At 40.1% G+C, this 22,606-nt stretch overlaps 1 protein-coding gene across 3 annotated transcripts in view; it reads left to right on the plus strand.

Moving 5' to 3' along the window:
• LOC124606904 (protein tumorous imaginal discs, mitochondrial-like) overlaps nt 1–22,606 on the plus strand; it is a 134,359-nt gene that overhangs the window by 29,394 nt on the left and 82,359 nt on the right. For all 3 annotated transcript variants that reach the window (XM_047139007.1, XM_047139005.1, XM_047139006.1), the window contains exon 2: nt 3,498–3,709. In XM_047139007.1, the coding sequence (XP_046994963.1) occupies nt 3,498–3,709 (212 nt within the window). The remainder of the gene's footprint in view (nt 1–3,497; nt 3,710–22,606) is intronic.

Genomic DNA, 22,606 nt, shown 5'->3' on the forward strand with positions numbered 1-22,606 from the left:
AAGGGTGACTATCTTTGCTATGGCTCGTAATAATATACATTCAACAATAAAAAGTTGTCTAGTGCTCTGTGTGTATGGAGGACTTCTTCATCTTTTGTTCTGTCTATTTTAGCAATTCACATTGTGCTTTTAACTTTCCTCATCTGCGGGTGAGGGACACGGTTCTTGATTTTAAAAGAGACTGAGATTTCTAGCCACGTATTTGATTTTAAACTTACCTCATTGCCACACCTAGCAACTTGAAGCACAGTACTAAAAGCTCTCAGTATTTTAAAATGTGTTAACCATAAGTTGTAGGGAGCAGACCGAACATGGCTTGCTTATGAGTGCACGTTGGATGGGTCTGCAAGACCTTCATACTTAAAAAAAACAGCTGGCCTAGGTGCACCATGAAGGATTTAGACTGGCTGCTAGGCCTTAGAACCAGCCATGTGAGAAGACTCTCTGATGATGCTGGTGAACCACCGCTTAACTTCAGGCAGCGACTCCTCATGGTGTGACAATATCCACACCACAGTCATCCACATACCATACAGTTGCTTGCCCACCAATCAGAATACTTTAATAATAGACAGCGAGCAATGAGACCATGTGGGATATATGGAAAAGACTGCCATTTGGAGATGAGTGTGACTGATTTTTAAAGTTTTACTTCAGGCTTGGAATAGATCTCTACTGTGGCTCCTGAAGTGGCTGAGAATTATTTTAGATTTTACTAATTGTGAGAACGATCACATTACAGATTTATCCTTTAAATCTACTTTATCTACTGTTTTCAAAAGGCATTACAGTTTTAAAGTAGTGTGCACTAATGATTCAGTGCAGGGAGACTTCCGAGGCTATTCAGTAATGTTACCTGACTGTGTCTTCAGGACTCGCCGCCAAAATGAATACACTGTATTTACTGCAGGCTCCCTTGATGCTGAAGGCACCGGAGTAGATGAGTTTCTCATTTTCTCCCCTTAGTGCTCCACAAGCATTGCAACAAATGTAACTAGTAGAGAAAATGATATAAACAATACAGGACAAACTACTACTTCTTTAGCAGAAGTAAGGGAAGTGCTGGATACCAGGGGCATTGGGAGAAGTTTGTGAAATGAGCAAACAGCCAGGAGTGAACATGACATGAAACAGTGTCCATTCCCCTGCATGATGTCATTTTGTTGTTGAGTAAGAGAGTCTTACAACTGTGGCAGGAGGAGTGCCCGATCACGAGGGACAGTAAACTGTGGCTGGTGAAGCCAACTACCTGGCCATTGCATACCTCATACTGGTGTCTCCATTGGGATGAAGTAACCCTAACCTGTCTCGAAATAGGGCCCTGGCCCCCAGCAGCTCTGTCCCCTGACACATGGCTTCATACTCTAATGAGTGGAGTGCACCCTCCCTCTGCCCCTGCCCCTCCCCTGCTCCCCATTTGTGATGCCTGTGACACACAACTCCTCATAAACCACATTTTAACCAAGTGCACATACTGTGATGGGAGGGCAGAAGTGAATTTAGGTGGAGATATGCCCTCTATTGTAGGTATGATGAGACAAGTGTGGTAACGCTTTTAAAAACTTTGTGGTGTCTGGACTCCAGCCTAACCTTCCAGACTGAAGGTTTAGTATGTTGCATGGTGGCTGGCACATTCTTTTCATCCCATCGATTAAACAGCCACAGGTATCTGAAGTACTATTTTAATTCTTTCTGCTGCTTTTACTTTTTTTATTGTAAGTTTTAGAGCGGACAGAGTGTTTGATTTGTGTGTGTGTGTGTGTGTGTGTGTGTGTGTGTGTGTGTGTGTGTGAGATTCTTAGCAGTCTTTATTTTTTAAAATGCATTTGAAGTTTTATTATTCTGCCATTTTTATCTACTCTTTTGTCATAAAATTTTAGTACAGGTGCTAAAAGCTTTGCTTCTGTGCATGCTTTTGCTATCCTCTGTTCGGTGGCATATTTTGGCAAACCCATGCCTCATCACAAGTCCTTGTTTAAAAGAAATAGTATTCCTTCATACAAAAAGTGATTTCAAGGTCACTGAGATGTCTTTCGTAACCTTCCTTTGTGCCTCACTAAGGGAATTGGACCATGCATAGTCAATGTGAGAATAATGTGAGCTATCCCTGCACTTAACTCATCGCCAATGAAGTCTCAAGGACAGCTAAATGCTGTGTACCTCTGCAGGCTTCCAAAGTGCTATAATGCCATCATTAGTAATGCTTTAATGTGCTTGAGGTTCATAAGGTTTGTTTCCAACAGCGTCATAACCACTGCAAAATGTTTGGTCCAGTCCAGACAATTGTGTTCCAGTCAGTATGGCATGTGCAAACATTCTTTACACTCTGGCCAAAATATTTTGAGGTTTGTAGCTTTAACTGGTCCGCTGCTCTTGGTCTTGCGGTAGTGTTCTCGCTTCCTGAGCATGAGGTCCCGGGTTCGATTCCCGGCGGGGTCAGTTATTTTCCCTGCCTTGAGATGACTGGGTGTTGTTGTGTCATCTTCATCATCATCATTCATCCCCATTATGGTCAGAGGAAGGCAATGGCAAACCACCTCCACTAGGATCTTGCCTAGTACGGCGGTGCAGGTCTCCCGCATCGTTCCCCTACGCTCTGTCACCGAGTATGGGACTTCATCATCATCAACTTTAACTGATAGTAAAACAAGTAATGCATTGCTAAATGGAGGGATGTAAATTGCGCACACTCAATTTAGTTACTGACGATAAAACATCTGCTGGTGTACACCAAAAATGCTTGGCCAATTCCAGGTAACTGCTCACATCCTAAGAACTACGTATTTCTAATGTCTCTTTCCATGACCAAGTCATGCAAGTTCTTTTGAATTGTTCCTGTTGGTGACTTTTTTTAGATTATGTAGCATCTTTGAAAGTTTGAAGGGCACAGAAACTGTACTAACTGTACTTATTGCTAAGTTATGTCTTTTGTATTAAGCAATCTGTACTCTAATTGTATTGCTAGCCTTTCGCATTGTACAGTGTTAAATACATTGTTAGATAAGGATATGAAACTGGTGGTGACATTTGTGTACAAAACTAGACCCACGTTAAAATTATGGACATTCCAATATGAAAGCAATAAACAAAAGCTAAGAAAAGCAACCCCAGTTTGTTGCTGATTGATGCACGGTGCATAAACACTTGATTGTGGCCACATATCAAACAGTTTAAGTTGAGTAGTTGCCTTTCCTCATTATTGTGTGTTGAACCAAACCCCTTACTTGGTCACCAAATTGCCATGGCCTCACAAAGTGAAAATTTTCCGTGCTGATCATGGTTGTGATAACTGATAATATTATTCACATTATGAAAAATGGTTCATATATTTAATTAAGGTAACCAGAATTAATGTTATTAGTTGTGAACGAGCGTATTGCTTCATGTAAAGTATAATTGATGATTCCAAAGAAGTGTAGTGGGTTGTGTGGTAATTATTGGGCTTTTTACTGTACCTTGTTGAAGTTTTTGTAACTGTGTTGATATTGTTCTTGCAGTTCTGCAGTCTGCTGTACCAAGGGATATTCATACATCTTCGGTGCTCAAACAAAAGAAAGACTATTATGAAATCTTAGGTGTTCCTCGAAATGCATCTTCAAGGGAAATTAAAGCAGCATATTACAAACTAGCAAAACGGTACCATCCAGATACGAACAAAACTGATCCTGATGCAGGAAAAAAATTCCATGAGGTGTCAGAGGCATATGAGGTAAGACAGTAAGTCACCATTATTTTTTAACAGATCTACTTATGATTGGCAATGATGACTTTTTAAATTAATGTGACTTTACTGTAAATCACTTTGTTCATTAACTGGTTCCATGTAACTCTTGTCTTTCATCATTTATTTATTCCTAAATAAAATAACCTAACCAAGGATGTTTCAAATATTACACAAATCAAATGTCTCCATGCTAAAGCTGTTTGATGAATACAATTTTTGCCATAACCTAAGGATGGCATTAATAGGTTACATTTTGGCAAAGAACAAAGAAACTAAGATTATAGTAAAGTAAAATTATTTGAATTGTGATGTTTTTGCTGTGTGATAACTGCTCCATTAAATTTGGGACTGCAGCGACATACACTATATTTTTTCTTCTAATATTTGGCCATATAGCCTGCCTTAAAGCAGTCTTCGGAGACTGAACCTATAGCACTTATGTTCCATTGTTTTAAATCACAGTTACACAAGACCAGAGGTTGGTGCCAAAGAGTATGCAAAAACTAAACCTGAGGCTACACAGTTGATCCATCCGGAGATGTCATCGTATCATTATTAGCAGCACTTTAGTGATATCTTTGTGAGTTTATTAAAGAAAGCACCAGGTTCCATGATTTTTCAGGGGTGAAACTGCTATCTCTGTTAAATTGTTTACCAAACAAATTTCAGCTGTTTCTTTCACCATCAAAATGAAATTAACTCGGCACTAGAATTTAGTCATTACCATACTGCTTAGGGTGACTGGTGTTTGTGCAGTGCTCTGCCACAGCCAATTTATTTGGCTGTATAAGCTGGGTGTACCTATATTGTTCCATGCATCTTTCATACACTCTTGAATCATCCGCCCAGTGAATGAAAGGCCACACTTGCAGGGGACCTTGTAAACCACAGCCTTTCATAGTCTTAAGTCATCTTTGATGGAACCCAAAAGTGCTTCTGTCTTCAGTGGAAGGTAAAAAGTCACTTTGTGTGTTTGGTGAGACTCTTAACCTATATTTAGTGACAGATTTCCCACATATGACTGGAATACCGTGGATTTAACTCTCTCTCTCTCTCTCTCTCTCTCTCTCTCTCTGACTTCTTATTCCTTATGTTCACCTTAGGTTTCAACCTTGTTAAGACATTTTGTGGCATCAACATATGTTTTATTTAATAATGAATTTTGTGAACAAAGTGATGGTGTCACCATAGGTAGTCCCTTGTCGCCCTTGGTGGCCATTTGGTTTATGGAGGAGGACTTTGAGGGAAAGACACAGTATTTTGGAGATTGTTGATGATATGTTTGTATTGTGGCCCCCTTGTAAGAGTAAGTTACAAGAATTTTTAAACCATCTAAATTCAGTTCATGAAAAAATTCAATTTGCAGTGGGGTATCAAAAAAGGAGGGAGTCTTCCATTTCTGGAAGTTTAGTTCATCGCAAAGTTGATGGTACCTTGGAACATGCAGCTTATCAGAAGGCAACTTGTGCAGACTTATATTTACATGTAAATAGGTACCACTACACTTCGTAGATGATGAGTGTCCTCAGAACTTTGATTCACAGAGCCCATAACATTGCTGGTGAGAGCAGACTGCAGGATGAGCGTCTACACTTAAAAAGAGTTTTTGAAGCAAGTGCAGATCTGTAACACACCATTAATAAGGTGGATACAGGAAACTAGGAACAAGACACAGAGTTAAATCCATGGCTTTCCTGCCGTATATGGGAAACCATTAAAAATAGGTTGAATTCTCACCAAGCACAAAGTTAAAACGATTTTTCATCCTCCACTAAAGACAACAGCACTTTTTGGTTCTGTCAGGGCTGGAGTTAACTAGTTTCCCTGTGAATGTGGGCTTTCTTACATAGGGCGAACAACTTGTACAGTCCATGCAAGACGCATAGAGCATGGTAAGTACTGCCAGCTCTTACGCCCCAGTAAATTGGCTGTGGCAGAGCACTGCATTGACACTGGTCACTCTGTGAAGTAAGAAAATTTCAAAATTCTAATGTTGACTTCAACTGAGGTGCTCTTTCGCTTTCAGCTAATAAAATCAGTGTTAAAATTTGAGGTCAGAACAGCAGAGGGCTGGACAAATGTGCAACGTAGAAGACATTTTGGCTGAAACACATGTCTAAGGGGTGTCTATATATTGTTCCATTTATCACCCTTAGGCCAACTTGGCTGTAGAATTTTTAGGATTTTTTCTGAGTTTTCTACCAATTGATGAGAATTTCAAAACAGGGCAACATTTGTAAATAAAATTAATAAAATAAGATGGTTAAGTAACCGAAGACAAGTATTTGTTATTAAGATTGAACAAATGTTATTTTATTAAATGAAACTGAATTCATCTGAAAATGGTGGCCTCACAATAAAAGAAATAAGGCAAAGAGTTTTTACAAGAATAGCCTGTCAGGAATGTTCATGTAAGTGTAGTAAAGATAGCAGTACATTATATCTGATCAAAGCAAGCTCAACAAAGCATCCATCACAAGTGGTGACTCAGTTTCGAAGTCCAGAAGCACCTTAACTTCATGAGAATCGGAAATTAAAGATCATTAATTAATTCTGTAGTAATTGAAAAGCATTAATACAACTGTCCGAAAATATCTATTTAGTTTCTCATCAGTGCTTATAGTTCATGAGAAATTAATTTAAGCAGGCTTTAGTTCACTGCAGCACATTGACACACTGCAAAATGTAATGCTTCAGTGTCAAACATCCATCAAAAATTTAAGCTCCGACAGTCTGTGAAGAGCTATCTGCCACAAATGATGAATCAGAAGAAGAGTTCAACACATAGTCTAAAATTTGAAGTCTTTCACACTCTGTGGCTAATACGCTGCACAAAATCTCTCAGGAGCACTGGTTATTCTGAAGTCACCACCAAGACTGTTATCATAAGTGAGGCTCTAAATCAGCAATTGAAATTAATTTGACAAAGAATTTAATGAAAGGAGATACAAATTTCAACCTGGATAAATTGTGGCCTCCTGCACTTTCTTTAATAAACTCGCAGAGACATTGCTACAGTGTAGCTAGTAATACTTTTATTTGTGCAGCTGCCAGTGGCTCACGCCCATGTGCAGAGCTGAAGTTACATTTGAGCAGTGCCGTCTCCTGCTTCTGGCTACTTGGAGTGTGGTTGTTAGCTGTTTATATGCAGTGAACACAAGCTGTCAGAATCTACCAGAAAATATTTTTCTAGCACCCCAAGGTACATTAACATAATTGTGGAAGGCTGAAATAATAGAGGGTGTCCCACTCAAACCTCCCTGATTTCAAAGACCCAAGGGGGGGAAAAAAAAAACCTCAGTAGATACGACAATGGAAAATGCACCACATTGTAGAGCATCTCAAAGAATTTATTTATTTATCACCAATACACCTCTACATGTGAACTGTTTGTAGCATGAAGAATATCGAGTCTAAATTCAATTTCTTGCCAAGTTCTTTGTAACATTTTCTCTGTTACTGTTGCAATCGCATTAGTGATACGATGTCAAAATGTAGGAATATTGTTCACTTTGGTCACGTACATGTGGTCCTCATGAATCCCCACATGAAGAAATCAAGGGGCGTAATGTCGGGTGAGCGTCATGGCCAGGCAATGGGTCATCTGCGTCTGATCCAACGATTGGGAAATTTCTTATCTAGGAACTTTCAAACAGACGTTGACCAATGACGCGGAGCTCCATCTTGTTGAAAAATGATTTTGGGTTGCAAGTCTTGTATTTGAAGGTACACAAACTGCTCCAATATGTCCAGATACACTGACGCATTTACTGTTTGTTCCGTAAAGAAGAATAGTCCAACAATCCTGTCGTGCATTAGCCTGCACCAGAAGTTTAGTTCAGGGCTATCACGAACATGTTCAATTACAACATGTAGATTTTGCAAACCCCAAATCCAAACATTATGCCTATTGACCCTTCCTGATAGATGAAAGGTTGCCCCATTTGAGAATAAACATCTTTCCAGGAAGCTGGCATCCATATCAATACGCTGCAGCATATCCACAGCAAATTGTTGTCGGTCGTTCGGAGTCAGATGTTGCAGACTTTGTACTTTGTAAGCACACATACAAAGACACTGGTGAACTACACAATGCAATGTTGATCAAGGTACATCAAGTTGCCTAGATGCTTGACGAATTGACTTACGTGGGCTTCTGAGAAATGTTTGTCTGATGTCCTCCACTGCCTCCTGTGAAACTCCGTAACATGCACCACCAGAATGTTTCAGAACACTCCCTGTTGCCAGAAACTTCCTTTACCATTCCTTAATTGTTTTCACACCAGGTGGATCACATTTCATACACACGGCGATAATTTCTTTGCACAGAAATTGGCGATTTTGTTTCTGCAAATCACACTACTGCTAGTGGGCACTCCTGTGGAGTTGCCATTTTCACTTCATGCGACCATGCTGCACTCTGGTGACGTTACTTGGCACTTCTGATGTGGGAATATAAATTCTATGAGATGCTCTACAATGTGGTGCATTTTTCACTGTCATATCTACTGTGGTTTTTTCCTCCTGGGTCCTTGAAATTGGGAGATTTAAGTGGGACACCCTGTATGTTATTAGTTTGTTTCTAATTTGCTTTTATTTACAAGTTATTAGCAGTGTTAATCCTCTTGCAGAACATTGAGGTCTCTTTCTCTCTCTCTCTCTCTCTCTCTCTCTCTCTCTCTCTCTCTCTCTCTCTCTCTCTCTCTCTCTATCAAAACATACATTTTGACATCTGTCAGGTACCTTTTCTAGGCTTTGCATGATTTCTGCTTTAAATTTACAGAATGTCATCCCTTGGTAAATTGTAGACTGAGAGAATACTGTGTTTTATCATTGTAATACATTTTCCTTTGTTGATACATATTATATTTTGTGAAAACTTATTTTACAGCCTTACATGCCTCACTTTTATCTTAAAATAATTATTTAATGAGATAGATAAAAAATCTATTCACCAAGCGATGGCAGAAGACACACATAAAAGATGGTTGTAATTGGCGGGGTTTTGGGGACAGTGGCTCCTTCTTCAGGCAGAAAGGCTGAAGGGGAAGGAAAAGGGATGAAGGAAAAGGATTGGAGAGGTCTAGGAAAAGGGGTAGATTTCGGGAAAGTCACCCAGAACTGCAGGTCGGGGTGGACTTACCGTACAGGGTGAGGAGGAGAGTCTTTCCTTCTCATCCTGTATGGTAAGTCTTCTCTGACCCGCAGTTGAGTTAAGCATTGCTTTTCTCAGTACCGGTATGCAGATTGTAACACTGAAACTGACAAACACTGCAATTTAGTTTTGGAATGATGGAATACAGTAGGGCATAAAAATAAATTTGGGCTTGACAAGTAGTGCTACAGGTGGCTGAGTGATGGAATTCCAAGCAGAAGTAGGGGCAAGAAGTGTTTGAGCAGCACAGACACCAGGCAAGCATAGGGTTCATACGTCGTCATACCTGTGCACATGCAGTAACGCCTATTTTTTGTCACTTGAAAGGAGCTTTATGGCAGCCGCTCAAACAAACCTGATACTTCTTCATCACAGGATGTATTGCCCATGTAACCGAATTGATGCACACTCTTTGCCATTGGTCAGCCCCTCTGGCACTTCTGTACCTGTGGTTTGAAACAAGTGCTGTAACTTCAGTCTGTCAGCTTGTTCTAAAGATGACCGAAAGGTGTCTGGCCGAAAAATTAGAACAAATAAAGAACTCCGAAAGAGATAATGTGACTGCAATCCCAAAATGTATGGTAGGGATGGAAGAGGAGTTTGTCAAAGTTCTAAGCAACTTGGTGAGAAATGGCCAGGTTTTATCTACAGATACTGAAGAGCTAAGAAGTGAGAAATAATACTTCATTGCTATTAGACAAAAATTTGCCATGTATAAAGCAATCACAAGGTAGGAGAAAGATAAACAAAAACAAAAACCGGACAAGTATGAGTAGTAATTTCTCGGGCACAATGGCCTGGTGCAGGTCTTTCTATTGGATGGCACTTCGGCGACTTGTGTGCTCCCGACCTATCCCAGTGGCTGGGGAAAGGGGACGTACAGTCTTTCTGAATATTGAAATATGTGAAATAGTTGGTCAGATCTTGCATTGACTTAGAAGTTTAACTTTTTTACACTACCAAGGGACCATAGACCTTAGTGTTTGACATGAATTTCTACTTGATATCTCTATCTTTTTCTGGGAAAAAGGGGGTGACAACAAATGGACAAACAGATGGGCAACAAATGGCCAAATATGTCATACTTCAGGGATTTTCATGTATCACTGTATTATTTACTCAAAAGGACAATTTTAAAAATCTTGAAGCTGTGGAATAATTCTATTCTTGACATTCTGGAATATTGAGGATTAGCCTACGTTAGCATAAGTTTAGGTGAAACAATATTTTCTTTCCCCACTCCCTGTCTCCTAGGTCTACACAGTGGTATCAGTCTCTTCACCATTCCATAACCACAAAATTTTATGATTGGTTCTTTCCAAACACTTGTTAATGTATACAATCAGCTCAGGTCATTTTTAGATTGTTTAGGTGAATATATGGTAGAAGTTATTTGGTAATCTCGTTGGTCAATATAGTGACCTGCATAATGAATTTTCATTTGTTAAGTTCATGGTATTCTTAGCAAATCCTTGGAAAAGAGGGGGGGGGGGGGGGGGGGGGGGGAGAGGTCACTGTGAGTTTTGAAGCAAGCTTTGAGGTTTTTTAGCAGTATTGTAAAGTGTATGTCTGCAGTATCATGCAGTTCTTACAAAAATATAAAAAAATCATCATTTATCAACGAACTTTTACACTACTGTAGCACAGACATGCACTTAACTAGAACATGTAAGAAATTTGCAGCTGGTCATGTTACATTAAACACTGAAACATACTGTACAAAATTGTTTCATTAAAGTCTGACTGACATTTTGTTTTCTGCACTGAAATCATGAGTGTTTAAATATGGACCCATTAGGGGCCGAAAATATTAACTGTCTTGCTATTGACAGTGATTGGACTTGACATAAACACAAGGCATTATTATTAAGTAGTTCAGTACACCTAGAGCACAATGAGGGATGAACCACTGTGTTTTGGTTTGCAGCTTTATATTGGAGAGGTTTCAGATTTACTCTTGGTTTAATGCAATGGTTGCCAGTGTGTGCAGCTAAACACAACCACCGAGGTGAAAATTTTTTTTCTACAAGTTTTTGTTTATATGCCTTCCTTTTTCCACATTTGCAGTTATACAAGGGTCATTCTATGTCAAATTACCCAGATGTTGCAGGATTTGTAACCCTCCATCTCAGATTTTCATGAAACTTTGTATATTAGCTTATAACCATAACATAAGAGCTTCGGGAAATTCTTTTTTGTCTCAGATTAAAACTTTTTTTTTTATTTTGAATTTTCATTATACTTATGTTCTGATAATTTGGTTCTGCGAGAATGTCCATTCAAAGTGGTACATATACTCATAACTCAGGTGTGTATGAAGCTTTTGATTTTGAATTTTTTCAGAAGTTAAGAGAGGCTTTCATTTAAAAGAATGTATTTATTTAAGCAGCAAAGTTACAGAGAAAATTACAAAAAATATTAATGTACGATAGGTCACTTTCCAACTTCTGGAAACATTACAAAGATATTGAAAAACACATTTCTCCAACTTGCAGGGAATCTAGGTTATAAGCTTTGTAAAATGAAAATATTAATGGGTTTTCTTTAAATGAACACACAAATAAATCAGAAAAAAAAAAAAAAAAGCTTTTACTATGAAGAAAACGAGTAATTCCATGTAAGTTCAACCAGGTCTTGACACCCACTGCCTCAGAACTAGGGGTCTCAAATTAGAATATTTAAATATCAATTATTCTAGGTAGACCAAGTATGAAAAATTTATTTCATTCTATTAAGTGATCTTTGAAAGAATATAATTAGTGCATTTATCTGTGCAGCTAACCAAAAGCTCACAGTGATGCAGTGTTCTGTGTGTTTGCAATAGCTTGCTTGAAACCTGTACATAAATGAAAGCACTGCAGCATCACTGTCATTTATTGTTGAACATCACTGACTTGCAACAATCAGTTCATTTGGACCCAGTTGCTTTTTGTCTTTCTGGGAGATGGGCCATATTTGTTTGCCGACTTCAGTAAAAACTTCTCAAAAATTTTCAGACTTGAGTGAAAACCAACAAGATTTGGCAGTGTTACAGTCCAATATAAACTTTCCAGATGATCGAGAAAGAACTATATGTTGACATCATAGTTGCTATTACTTACAGGTTTTTGAAAGCCATCAAAGAACTTGTTGTGATGCTTTCGAAATACACAGGCAGACAATTAAAAAGTCCTTGAAGTCAGGAAGTTTGGCTCTGTTTAAATTATTAAGTGCTAGGAGAAACAATGCCAAACAAGGCACAGAACTTTGTACAACATGCCTTAAGATATGATTTGTGCACAAAAAACTGAAATCAGTGATGGAAATGAAAGTGATGCCAGTAACCCGGAGGTAACATTTCATGAGTCAGTGCTAAAAGTCAAAGTATCAAGGATACAAATAAAACTTTATACAATTTGGGTCCCTCTCCCTTATTCCATTTCAAATCGCAGTAAGGTCTTGTATGGCAAAGGAAAGCTAGAAAAAGTGAAGCAAGTTCTGGAAGAAAAAGTGTACCAGGCTTTGGATCGCAGTGTTGAAATTTCTGACAGTAGGGACTATAAAATGGATGATGAAATTGATAAGAAAGTGAAAGATTTTGATGCCATGTTATTGTTAATGAAAGAAAAATAGGCTGGTGTAAAGAGAGCTGGAAAAAATGCAAGCTTTAACCTCAGCTGCTCTCGTCAGGTCAAAAGAAAAAATGATGTAAGAATTTAACTTTAGCTCCTCTCGCTTGGTTGAAATAAAAATAATGTTAGGATTCGATGTTTGTTAGTTTGTAGTTCAATAGAAAAGGAAACTGAAAACAGATATGGGTATTTTATCAATTCCTAAGCAAAAAGGAGGTAAAGATTGTCACTTATTTTTACCAAAATGATGGATGTACTCGAATGTTACCAAGAGCAAAAGATAAAGTTAGCACTCAATGTGTATGCCACCTAAGGAAACTATAATATTCTTTTAAATGAGAGAACCCAAACATTAACGTTGATTTTTTTTAAATTTTGTTCACTAAGACCAAAGTGGTTGTATTTTAGCTTGTGCTGCAGGCACTAATTCAGTGTGTGTCTGGTATCCACTTAAATGTAAAACTGCTTTTCGATGCGAACACATTCAAGAAACATGTAAAGAACTTATAAAATTTCTTGTATGTGGCTCAGAAAACTACGACTGCATTCTTAATCACTGTGATTATTGCTCTAATGATGAAAATTGGAATTTTTGACATATAGATGATGATGATGATGATATTGACTACAGAAAGTGGATTAACACGAATCATCGGACTGAATTCGTAAAGCAATCTGAAATTGTTGATGAATACAGTGATTTGTCAGTAACAAAATTACGGGTGCTTAAACCACACTCATTTATCTCTAAGTGTCAGGCAAGTGTCCTGAAAAATATGAAAGAAAAATCTAACCCCAGAAAAAGCAATGCTGTTAGTAGACTGTCGAAAACTAGTTATGTAATTCAGAATGAAATCCAGAGTTACCACTGGGCAAGAAGCAGCTGTATAATCCATCCTGTTTCTGTTTATGTGATAAATGAGGAAAATAAATTGATAATAGCAAAACATTGCTTTATAAGTGATGATACGGACCACAATGTAGGATTTGTAAATACTGTTCAGAAAGAAATGGTTCGGTGGTTGCTTGAACACTGCCCACAAGTCAAGAAGCTGCATTATTTCACTGATGGGTGTGCTGCTCGATAAAAAAGTATTAAAAGCTTTAAAAACTTGTTTGAACAGAAAAAATTATTTTTCCAGTGACACTAAACTTTGGTTTTTGTTACTAGCCATCTGTGTGTGATGGATTGGGAGGAATGGAAAAACATATATTGAGAAAAGCTATTCTTCAATTAGAAGATTTGCCTTCATCTAGAATCTATTGAAGGAGGAGATGCTGAACTACTCTTTTTTCCACCCACCTGGACTGTCAGTGTCGTTCTTTTGGTCTGAGAAGGAAGACTCTTGTTTTGTGCCTTTGGTAAATATGTTTTGTACTGTTGGTGTACCTGAATCAAGCACATTATGAAGAATGTACTACTTCAGTATGAAGTTAACCGAGTCTAACTTCTCACATGGATTCGAAACAGAGATGTTATTTAAACTTTCACTTGAGAACTCTAAGGATCTTCACTGCTGAACGTTAACGTTTTAAATTCAAACATTTGTCTGCATATAGTAAAGGTCATTTAAAAATGCTCAATTAATACCGCTAAATGAAGTTGATAATAGTAATGAAAATATTTCAATGAAAATTTTAACTTTTGGCTCTGTGCTTTTATTGTTGTATCAAAACGTGAGGCATGTACTAAGGCTTAGCAGTCTATGTGATGTGCTTTAAAAGATCTTCTGATCATTGTTGCAAATACTTTAATATATAAATGAAAATCCTATGTCTGTCAAAACCGTGCTGTTTTTTGTTTCTAATCATGTCTTATTTGAGTTTCAATAACAAAAATGGGCAGATAACATTTCTGTCTAAAAGTGTTGTGAATATTGAAAAAGTCATTGTTTGGGCCATAACAATTTAAGTTGATTTTCTATATTATCAAAAGTTGAACGGAGTTATTAAATTCTTTTTCTGACCAAGATGTGGAAAGTTAGCTAATAAATGCAATCAAACTGGGAGGCTTCAGATACAGTCTAAGCTTTCTGAAAACTTTACCATATTTTCCATCAAAGACAGTTTAAAACATATGGAAGAAATTGTACACCAGTTATTACCATACCAAAAGCAATAAGTAAAAAAATTCATGAAAATCTGAGGCAGTGGGTGGCAGGCCCAGATGAACTTTGCTAGGGAGGAAACGTTTTTCATCAAAGTAAAAAGTTTTTTGATTTCTGATTTATTTGTGTGTCTATTCACAGCAAACCCACTAAAATTTTTATTTTATTAGATAGCCTACAACCTTGGGAATTATTTAAGACCAAAACTAGCATCCCACCAGGTTGGAGGAGAAATATAAGTGTTTTTCAACATCTTCGTAATTTTTGTAGAAATTTGAAAGTGACTTATATGAATGTTTTTTGTAATTTTCTTTGTAACTTTACTGCTTAAATAAATACATTATTGTTATCTGTATGCCTCTCTTAACTCCTGAAAAAATTGCAAAACAAAAGCTTGATATACACCTGAGTTATGAGTATTCGTCTAGATAAGTACCTCTTTGCATGAACATTCTTGCACAGGCAAATGATCACTATATTCAAAATTCAGTATAAAAAAGTTCTAGTCAGAGATGAAGTAAAATTTTTAGAGGTTCTTACATTCAAAGTATAAACAAATATATGTTTCATGAAAATCTAAGCTGGTGGATGATATGAACTGGGTGATTTAACATGGAATGACACACAAGTAATATAAGCTACAACTGGCTTTTGTGACTGTAATAAAAGTTTTAATACTTTTATTAGATTCCTAAATCTTGGTTATAGCTTATGTTACCTTTTTCCGAATGGACTTTAACTCTGAGGACATGTTAAGGCATTTTGTGTCACGCACAAGTGTAGGTTTTGAGCAAACAAAGCCGTATCTATGTAAAAGAGTGCTCTATTGGGGGTCATTCCTTATCAAGTTGCCTATTTTGGGACATTTCCATGATCAGCCATCACAGATTTCAATGAAATTTTATATGAACATTCACACGTCCAAATAAACAGTAGTAAAGTTTAATGCTCATCAAAACAGTACTGGTTGAGATATAGTCACCTGTTTGACTCCATGCTCAACATTGTGTGGTGTGAGAGTGAATTTCTGGCAGCTTTGAACTGTAATATATTATCTTGAAGGAAATGAAATTTGACCATCTTATACAACTTTATGTATTATCTTAAGGATAATAATGAAAAGAATTTTACAAGCCATATTAAGCCAGAAAATTTCGTGCAAAATTGACCAAAAAATTTAAGAGATTTGTATCTTTTATCTCAGGAACAAAAGGTATGATGAATGTGAAACTTGGCATATAGTAACCTAACAACACAAAGTCTTCAGATCAGATATAGAGTTTCATGTATGTGCCACTTTCCAATACAGTAAAAATCAAGTGCAAATTCGAAGATTTTTATAAAAACATCAAAAATCCAGTATTTTAGACCTAGATTTTGCAAAAACTGTGATCTGTGAAACTTTTGAAACTGGGATCATTAGAAAAACAGTGGTTTTAACAGCAATAAAAGTGTTTTTTTATTATACAATGTGGGATAACAATGCTAGACCGAATCAAAGTTGGGTACGAAAATCAAGGCATGAAAAAATGTAACAGATTCTTATATTTTGTGGAGTAAATGCATGCTGAATGTGAAACTTAATACACAATAAGCTGGTAGGGCAAGGATGTAAAACACAAAATTTCGTTCACCTACTATTTTTCCAGTAATCTACAAATTCATCAAAACTATAATGATTTTTGTGAAAAGGTGAAAATAGGGTTTCATTTAGAAACATGGTTTTCTATCAAAGTTTAAAAATCAGTCTTATTGGAAACATATTCCAAGCACACCCCCACTCCCCCTTCCCCTCTCAGAACAGTGGATTTAATTTCTAACACGAGTTAACAATACGTAATTAAATTAAGCAAATTAACCAGAAAAATCACATTGTAAATAAAGTTTTAACTTTGACTTCTTATATCTTGTTAATTAAAGACATTATAAATGCTGTGGCCACCCATTTCAGACATCGTAGCGCCTACTGCATCGGCATCCCACTTCAGCAGTGACAAGTTGGTTTACAAGTTTCCCGTATTTGCTCAGTAGTTGTCTACTATGGCAGATGGTATTCCAGGTATTGATGAACCCTCAGTGTGAGTGACAGCGCTGTTGAAATGTATGCAACAAACGAACGAGCTCATTATTCAGCGTTTACAGGTGATGTTAACCCCCCCACCCCTCCGCACGCTTTCCTCTCTTTAGGGTGCCTATGCAGGGGTCCCACCCAGCTTCCCTGCTTCTTGGGCTCAGTGCCACGCCCCCTGCGTTTCCCAAGTTCAACAAATCCATTGAGCCATGGGGCAACTACATGGCTTGTCTGGAGCAACACGTTATTGCTCATGATGTCACTGCTGATGTTCAGGTCATGCATTTTTTCTCGCCTATGTGGGTCTGGAAGTTATTACCTTCTGCAACGGTTGCACCCCAATACAGAACCTTTAGACGTTGACTTGCAGCCTATTGGATTACTTTGACTCTCAGGTCCACATGGCTGCGGCACTTCTTAAGTTCTTCTATTGTGAAAAGCTTCCCACGCATCCATAGAGGGAATGGATTGCTACGCTGCAAGGTCTATCCCGTGACTGTCGTTTTTTTCTGTGGCAACCCCCATTGCAAGCAATCTTTTCGTTCGGCACTCGTTTGTGGTATGATTCTTGTCCATGCCCTGGATGATACTCTTCAGACTGATCTTCTGAAGCTGAAAGATCCCTCTTGAGACACCTGTTTATCTATCATCCATGCTCGTAAGTAGTCCTTTCGCTCTGCTTCCACGCTGCAGTCCCTGGCGCAGCTCTTAGCTGCCCGCTCCCCGCAACGCCAGTTCACGTCACTTCAGCCGATGCAGCACCACTGGGAGGCCCCCTCCTGAGGCTGCACCCACCCTCAAGACCAGGACCAGGGCACCAGTCCCCACTGGCACCAGTGGCAGCAGCAGCAACAACAACAACAACAACAACAACAACAACAACGGTTGCCCTTCTGTTGTCAATGCTTTGTCATACATCACAGGCAAGATTGCCGCTTCCGGAGGGCAACCTTTTCGGCATGCGGAAAGCAGGGTCACAAAGTCAAGGTCTGTTGATTGGCATTGTTGATGTCCATGGACCACACTGCTTTGGATGCCTCCGACTCTGTGGTGGATGAGATGGACTTGCTGCCGCCAGTTTATTTTGTGCAGTTGGTTTGTCCGCACACAACGGCAGCGATCACTCTGACTGTACGGGTGGACGACACTCCTCTGCCTTTTCAAGCAGATATGGGGTCCTCTGCCACCATCAGTGAGGATTCCTACCGTCAGTTGGGTTCAGCGCCTCTTCGTCTGTTTCATACTTCCCTGAAGAGCTACAGCAATGACATCATCTGACTACAGAGGTGGTTTTTGGCTCGGGTCCAGTACCTCACTCACAATGTCACAGCCCGGGTTTTGGTCATCGCTACCCACAAGGCCACCAACTTATTGGGAATGGATCTTCTTCCCTTACTGGGCCTCAAGATACCTGACTTGGTCTGGCCGTCCAGTCGTTGTTGGCAGACAATCACTTGCAGCAGCTTCTAGATGACTTCACACAATTATTCTCTGCCACATCTCTGGGGGTCTCTGCCACATCTCCGGTGGTCTCGAAGTTCCCCAAGGCCCGCGGTACTATTCACCCTCTGTAGCAGACTACAAAAGGAGCTTATTCGCCTAGAGGTTCAGGGCCCCATAGTCTTTGGGCTACACCCATCATGGTCCGTGAGAAGTCGAAAGTCGAATGGATCTCTTCACTTTTGTGGGGATTTTAAGGCCACTGTCAATGCTCAGTCTGTTATTGACTCCTATCCCATACCCGTGGTTGATGACATCCTGTCCAGTTTGGCTTGTTGCAAGATGTTTCCCAAAATTGACCTGCGGGAAGTCTACCTCCAGTTGTCTTTGGACGAGTCATCGAAAATGATCTTAGTAATCAATACCCCTTTTGGGCTTTTCCGTTACAACCGCCTCCTGTTCGGGGTCGTCAGTGCTTTGCCCATCTTGCAGCACTATTTGGAAACATTGACAAGATACATTCTGGGGATGGCTAACTGCCTTGGTGACATCTTACTCACTGGCATCTCCACCCCAGATTTAGCCTGGAACCTCTGGTGCCTCTTCCATGTTCTTCAGGGTGCCGGCAACAAGGAGAAATGTGTCCTTTTTTTTGTTCCTCACGTGACCTACCTCTGCCATGTTTTGAGCACTAATGGCATTTGACCGACACCTCAGTACATCGAGGCTATTCAGCAACTGCTGCCTCTGGAGGAACTCCTTCACCGCCTCCTGCCTAAGAATGTTACCTGGGACTGGTCGCCGGCTTGTAATAGTGCGTTCCACTATCTGAAATCTCTTCTGACCCTTTGCTTTGTCCCTTATGACCCCACCAAGCCTCTCACATTGGTTGCCGCTGCGTCAGACTATGGTAGGGGGGCCATCTTGTCTCACATCATCAATGGAGTTGAGCACACAGTGGCCTTCATTTCCAAAGTGGCTCAGCATAGCTATAGCCAAATTGAGGTGGTAGTCTTGGCCATCATCTTTGGGCTTAAGAAATTTCTTGATTTGATCTACGGCCATCGCTTCACCTTATACACCGATCACAAGCCTCTGGTCTCATTGTTCAGCGCTACATCTGCTGTCCCCACAAGGACTGCTTGCCGCCTCGACCACTGGGCCATGTTTCTTGTGGACTATTCCTACAGCATCCGTTTTCGGGCCACAGCTCTTCATGGCAACCCAGATCTCCTCTCTCGTCCCTGTGGGGGCCGACCATGAGTTTGATGCTGACTTTGTTGCCTGCTTCCACCTGAATGACACTGCTGCTGAGGCAGTGGCTGATTTGCTGCTGGATGCAATGCTAGTTGCATGGCAGACCTGACCCTCCAGGCGCTGATGCACCACTTTCAGCATGGGTGGCCGTCAGACTGTCGTCAGCTGCTGCAGCCAGAGCTCTGCCGCCAGGACCTGTCTGGGTGATAATGATCGGTGGTGAGTTGTGCTGCTGCCCTTCCTCCACCAGCGGGCCTAGGAGCTCCTGCACTTTGGTCATTGGGGGATTGTCCTGACGAAGCAGCTTGCCTGCCAGGATTCCTACTGGAGGGGGATGAACGCCACCATCACCCGCATGGTGGTGCCATGTCCCTCTTGTCAACAGCACCAGCCGGCACCCCCTCGATGCCTGTTCCTGTTACGTCCTGCTGCTTCCCCTTGGTCCCGTTTGCACTTCGATTTCGCGGGCCCGTTCCTCGGCTCCTCCTGGCTTATCCTTGTGAACACAGGCAGTGGGTTTCCTTATTTCTCCCGTATGTCCTCCACGACATCTGCCAATACCAACCAAGCTCTTTCCCGCATCCGTGCCAGTGAGGTCCTTCCAGAGACGTTGGTGACCAATGATGGCCCTCAATTTACATCTGCTGAATTTACCTCCTTCTGCACCATCCTGGGCATCTAGTTGATTCACACCGCTCCCTTTCATCCTGCTGCATCTAGCGGATTAGCCGAATGGTTTGTCCATATTTTCAAAGTCCAGAAATCGAAATTGTGTCCCCAACACTCCCTGGATGACGCCCTTACCATCTTTCTTTCCTCCTATCGGTCCACTTTACAGGATGGGTCATCCCCAGCTGAAAAACTTCATTTCCGCTCTTATCGGTCCCCCTCGTCTCTCCTGTTTTGGTATTCTCCCCACCCAGCTCCTCCGCATTTGGCACGGCTCCGTTTTTCTATGCAGGATCCAGTCTCGGTGATGGTGTTCACATGGAATTATCCCCGGTGGGTCCCTGCCAGGGTCTCGTCGCTCAGCAACCCCTCTTCCCATGTGGTCCACAGCCGGCTCCTCCGCCATCTCCAGGGCTGTCTGCCCTCAGGGATGATGGTGCTTCTCTCTCTGCTCGACTGCCACCTCCGCCATTGCCGCTGGTCACACCCCAGGAGGTGGATCATGCGCCTGCCATCCACCCACCCCACCCCCTCACCCCCGCCCGGTCTCCTGTCGCCAACGGCTACAGGGCCTGACGGCAAGATGAGCCTTTCACTCACCCTGGTGGATGGCATGGGGGGGTTCTGCAGTGGCCACCTACTTCAGGCATCTTAGGGCCTATTGCATTGGCATTCCATGTCAAGTCCAACCGACACGTCATGCCTGCATCACAAGATGTACATTCACCAGGCAAACCTTCGTCATATGTGTTGTCAACACAAATATCTACCAATGGCCACAACACAACATAACTCAACACCAGGTCTCTAGCAGTGGCTGCCAAGGACTGCCACCTGTTCGCAGAGCCTGAAGAACAGCTTCACCACAAGTCGCAACTAGCCCAGAAACTACTTCGATACGCCAGGCATGTGATCCGGCAGATACATCCGCCAAATGGGCTTTATAAGGCGGTGCACTACTTTCAAAGGGCAGTCCGACACACCGCTTGGAAGTATACCGAGCTGCCATCCCGGCCGCCACGGCTGGACCCCTCCTCTAGCTGTCCAATCTCTTGCTAATGGACTTGGTATAGTCAACGAACATCTTGACATTGTAGAATTGTTTGATTATGATCTGTCCCATGAAGATTCGGGTCTTTTCTATTATTATTCGTTATTTTACATTTGTGACGATCTGCAGTTTTGTTTTGGTGAGTCCAATAAATTGTTTTTGGACTTGTGTTTTCCACATTTCTGTTCTGCTTCTGCAGATACTTCAGTAAAAATGAAACTTTGGACACAACTTAGCAACATAAGGTTTTCCAGTATAAAATATCTTCCGTATATTGCTTTCCATATTTCTACAAAATCAGTTCAAATTTGACTTTTGTGAAAATTACAAAAACAGATCACATTCTATTTTCTGTTAGAAATATGTTTTCTGTAATTGTTTTTGAACTGATCATAATCAGAAAGAGCATGTTTTCAGGCATTCAAAAAATCATGTTCAATTTTTCCATTGTGCGCTAACAATATCAGAAAATGATGGACAAATTTTAGGGAATGTATTAAGTGCAGCAAGGCACATTGCAGCAACTATCGACTATGTTTTGTTGCATATATTTTTTATTTGTATATTGATACACAATCGCTCGCAGTATTGCATTGGTTCCTGTTGACGTTGTCACTACGGGCTCAAGAACATAAATCGGCAAACCCATAGTCATAGGGATAACGCTGGATAGCTGTGCCATCCCAACCAAGGGTCGGTTTCTTCATTCAGGTTCTAAAGCCTGTAATTTGGTTTCTTAATTTAGGTTCCAAAGCCTTTTGGGGGTACCTGCCTGCTTACAAAGCCATTTGTTAAGTACGTTATCTCCTCTGTTCATTGCTGGAAGACTATTGATGATTTAATTCAGCTGTTTCCGTGGCAGGCAGCATGTAACATGTGATCGGGTGTATACTGTTAATGTCCCTGTGGACCAGCACAATATGGTGAGATGTTACTAGTCAATATACAGATAAAAAAATATTCAACAAAACACAGTCAGCAGGTTACTGCAACGTGGGTTGTTGCTGTGGTGCATTCCCTCGAATTTGTCCATCATTTTCTGGTATTGTTTGCACATACTGGAAAATCAAATTTATTTTTCTGAATGCTTGAAAAAAGCTCGTTCTGACTTTGATTAGTTTGAAAACAATTGCAGGAACAGAATTTCTAAAAAAAAAAAAAAAAAAATTGAACATTATCTGTTTTTGTAATTTTTGCGAAAGTCAAATTTGAGCTGATTTTGTAGAAATTTGGAAAACAGTATGTGAATGGTATTTTATATTGAAAAACCTTATGTTGCTAAGTTGTGTCCAGAGTTTCACGTTAACCATGTCTTTAATTAATGAGATGTAAGAAGTCAAAGTTAAAACTTCATTCACAGTGTGATTGTTCTTACAAATTTGCTTCATTTTATTCGAAGGGGGATTGGAGGGTGTTCCTAAAACATACATAAGATTGGTTTTTAAAATTTGGCAGAAAACTGTGTTTCTAAATGAAATGTCAAATATAAACTATTTTCACCTTTTCACAAAAATTATTAT

This window comes from Schistocerca americana, chromosome 3, assembly GCF_021461395.2.
Source record: "Schistocerca americana isolate TAMUIC-IGC-003095 chromosome 3, iqSchAmer2.1, whole genome shotgun sequence".
Lineage (NCBI taxonomy): Eukaryota > Metazoa > Arthropoda > Insecta > Orthoptera > Acrididae > Schistocerca > Schistocerca americana.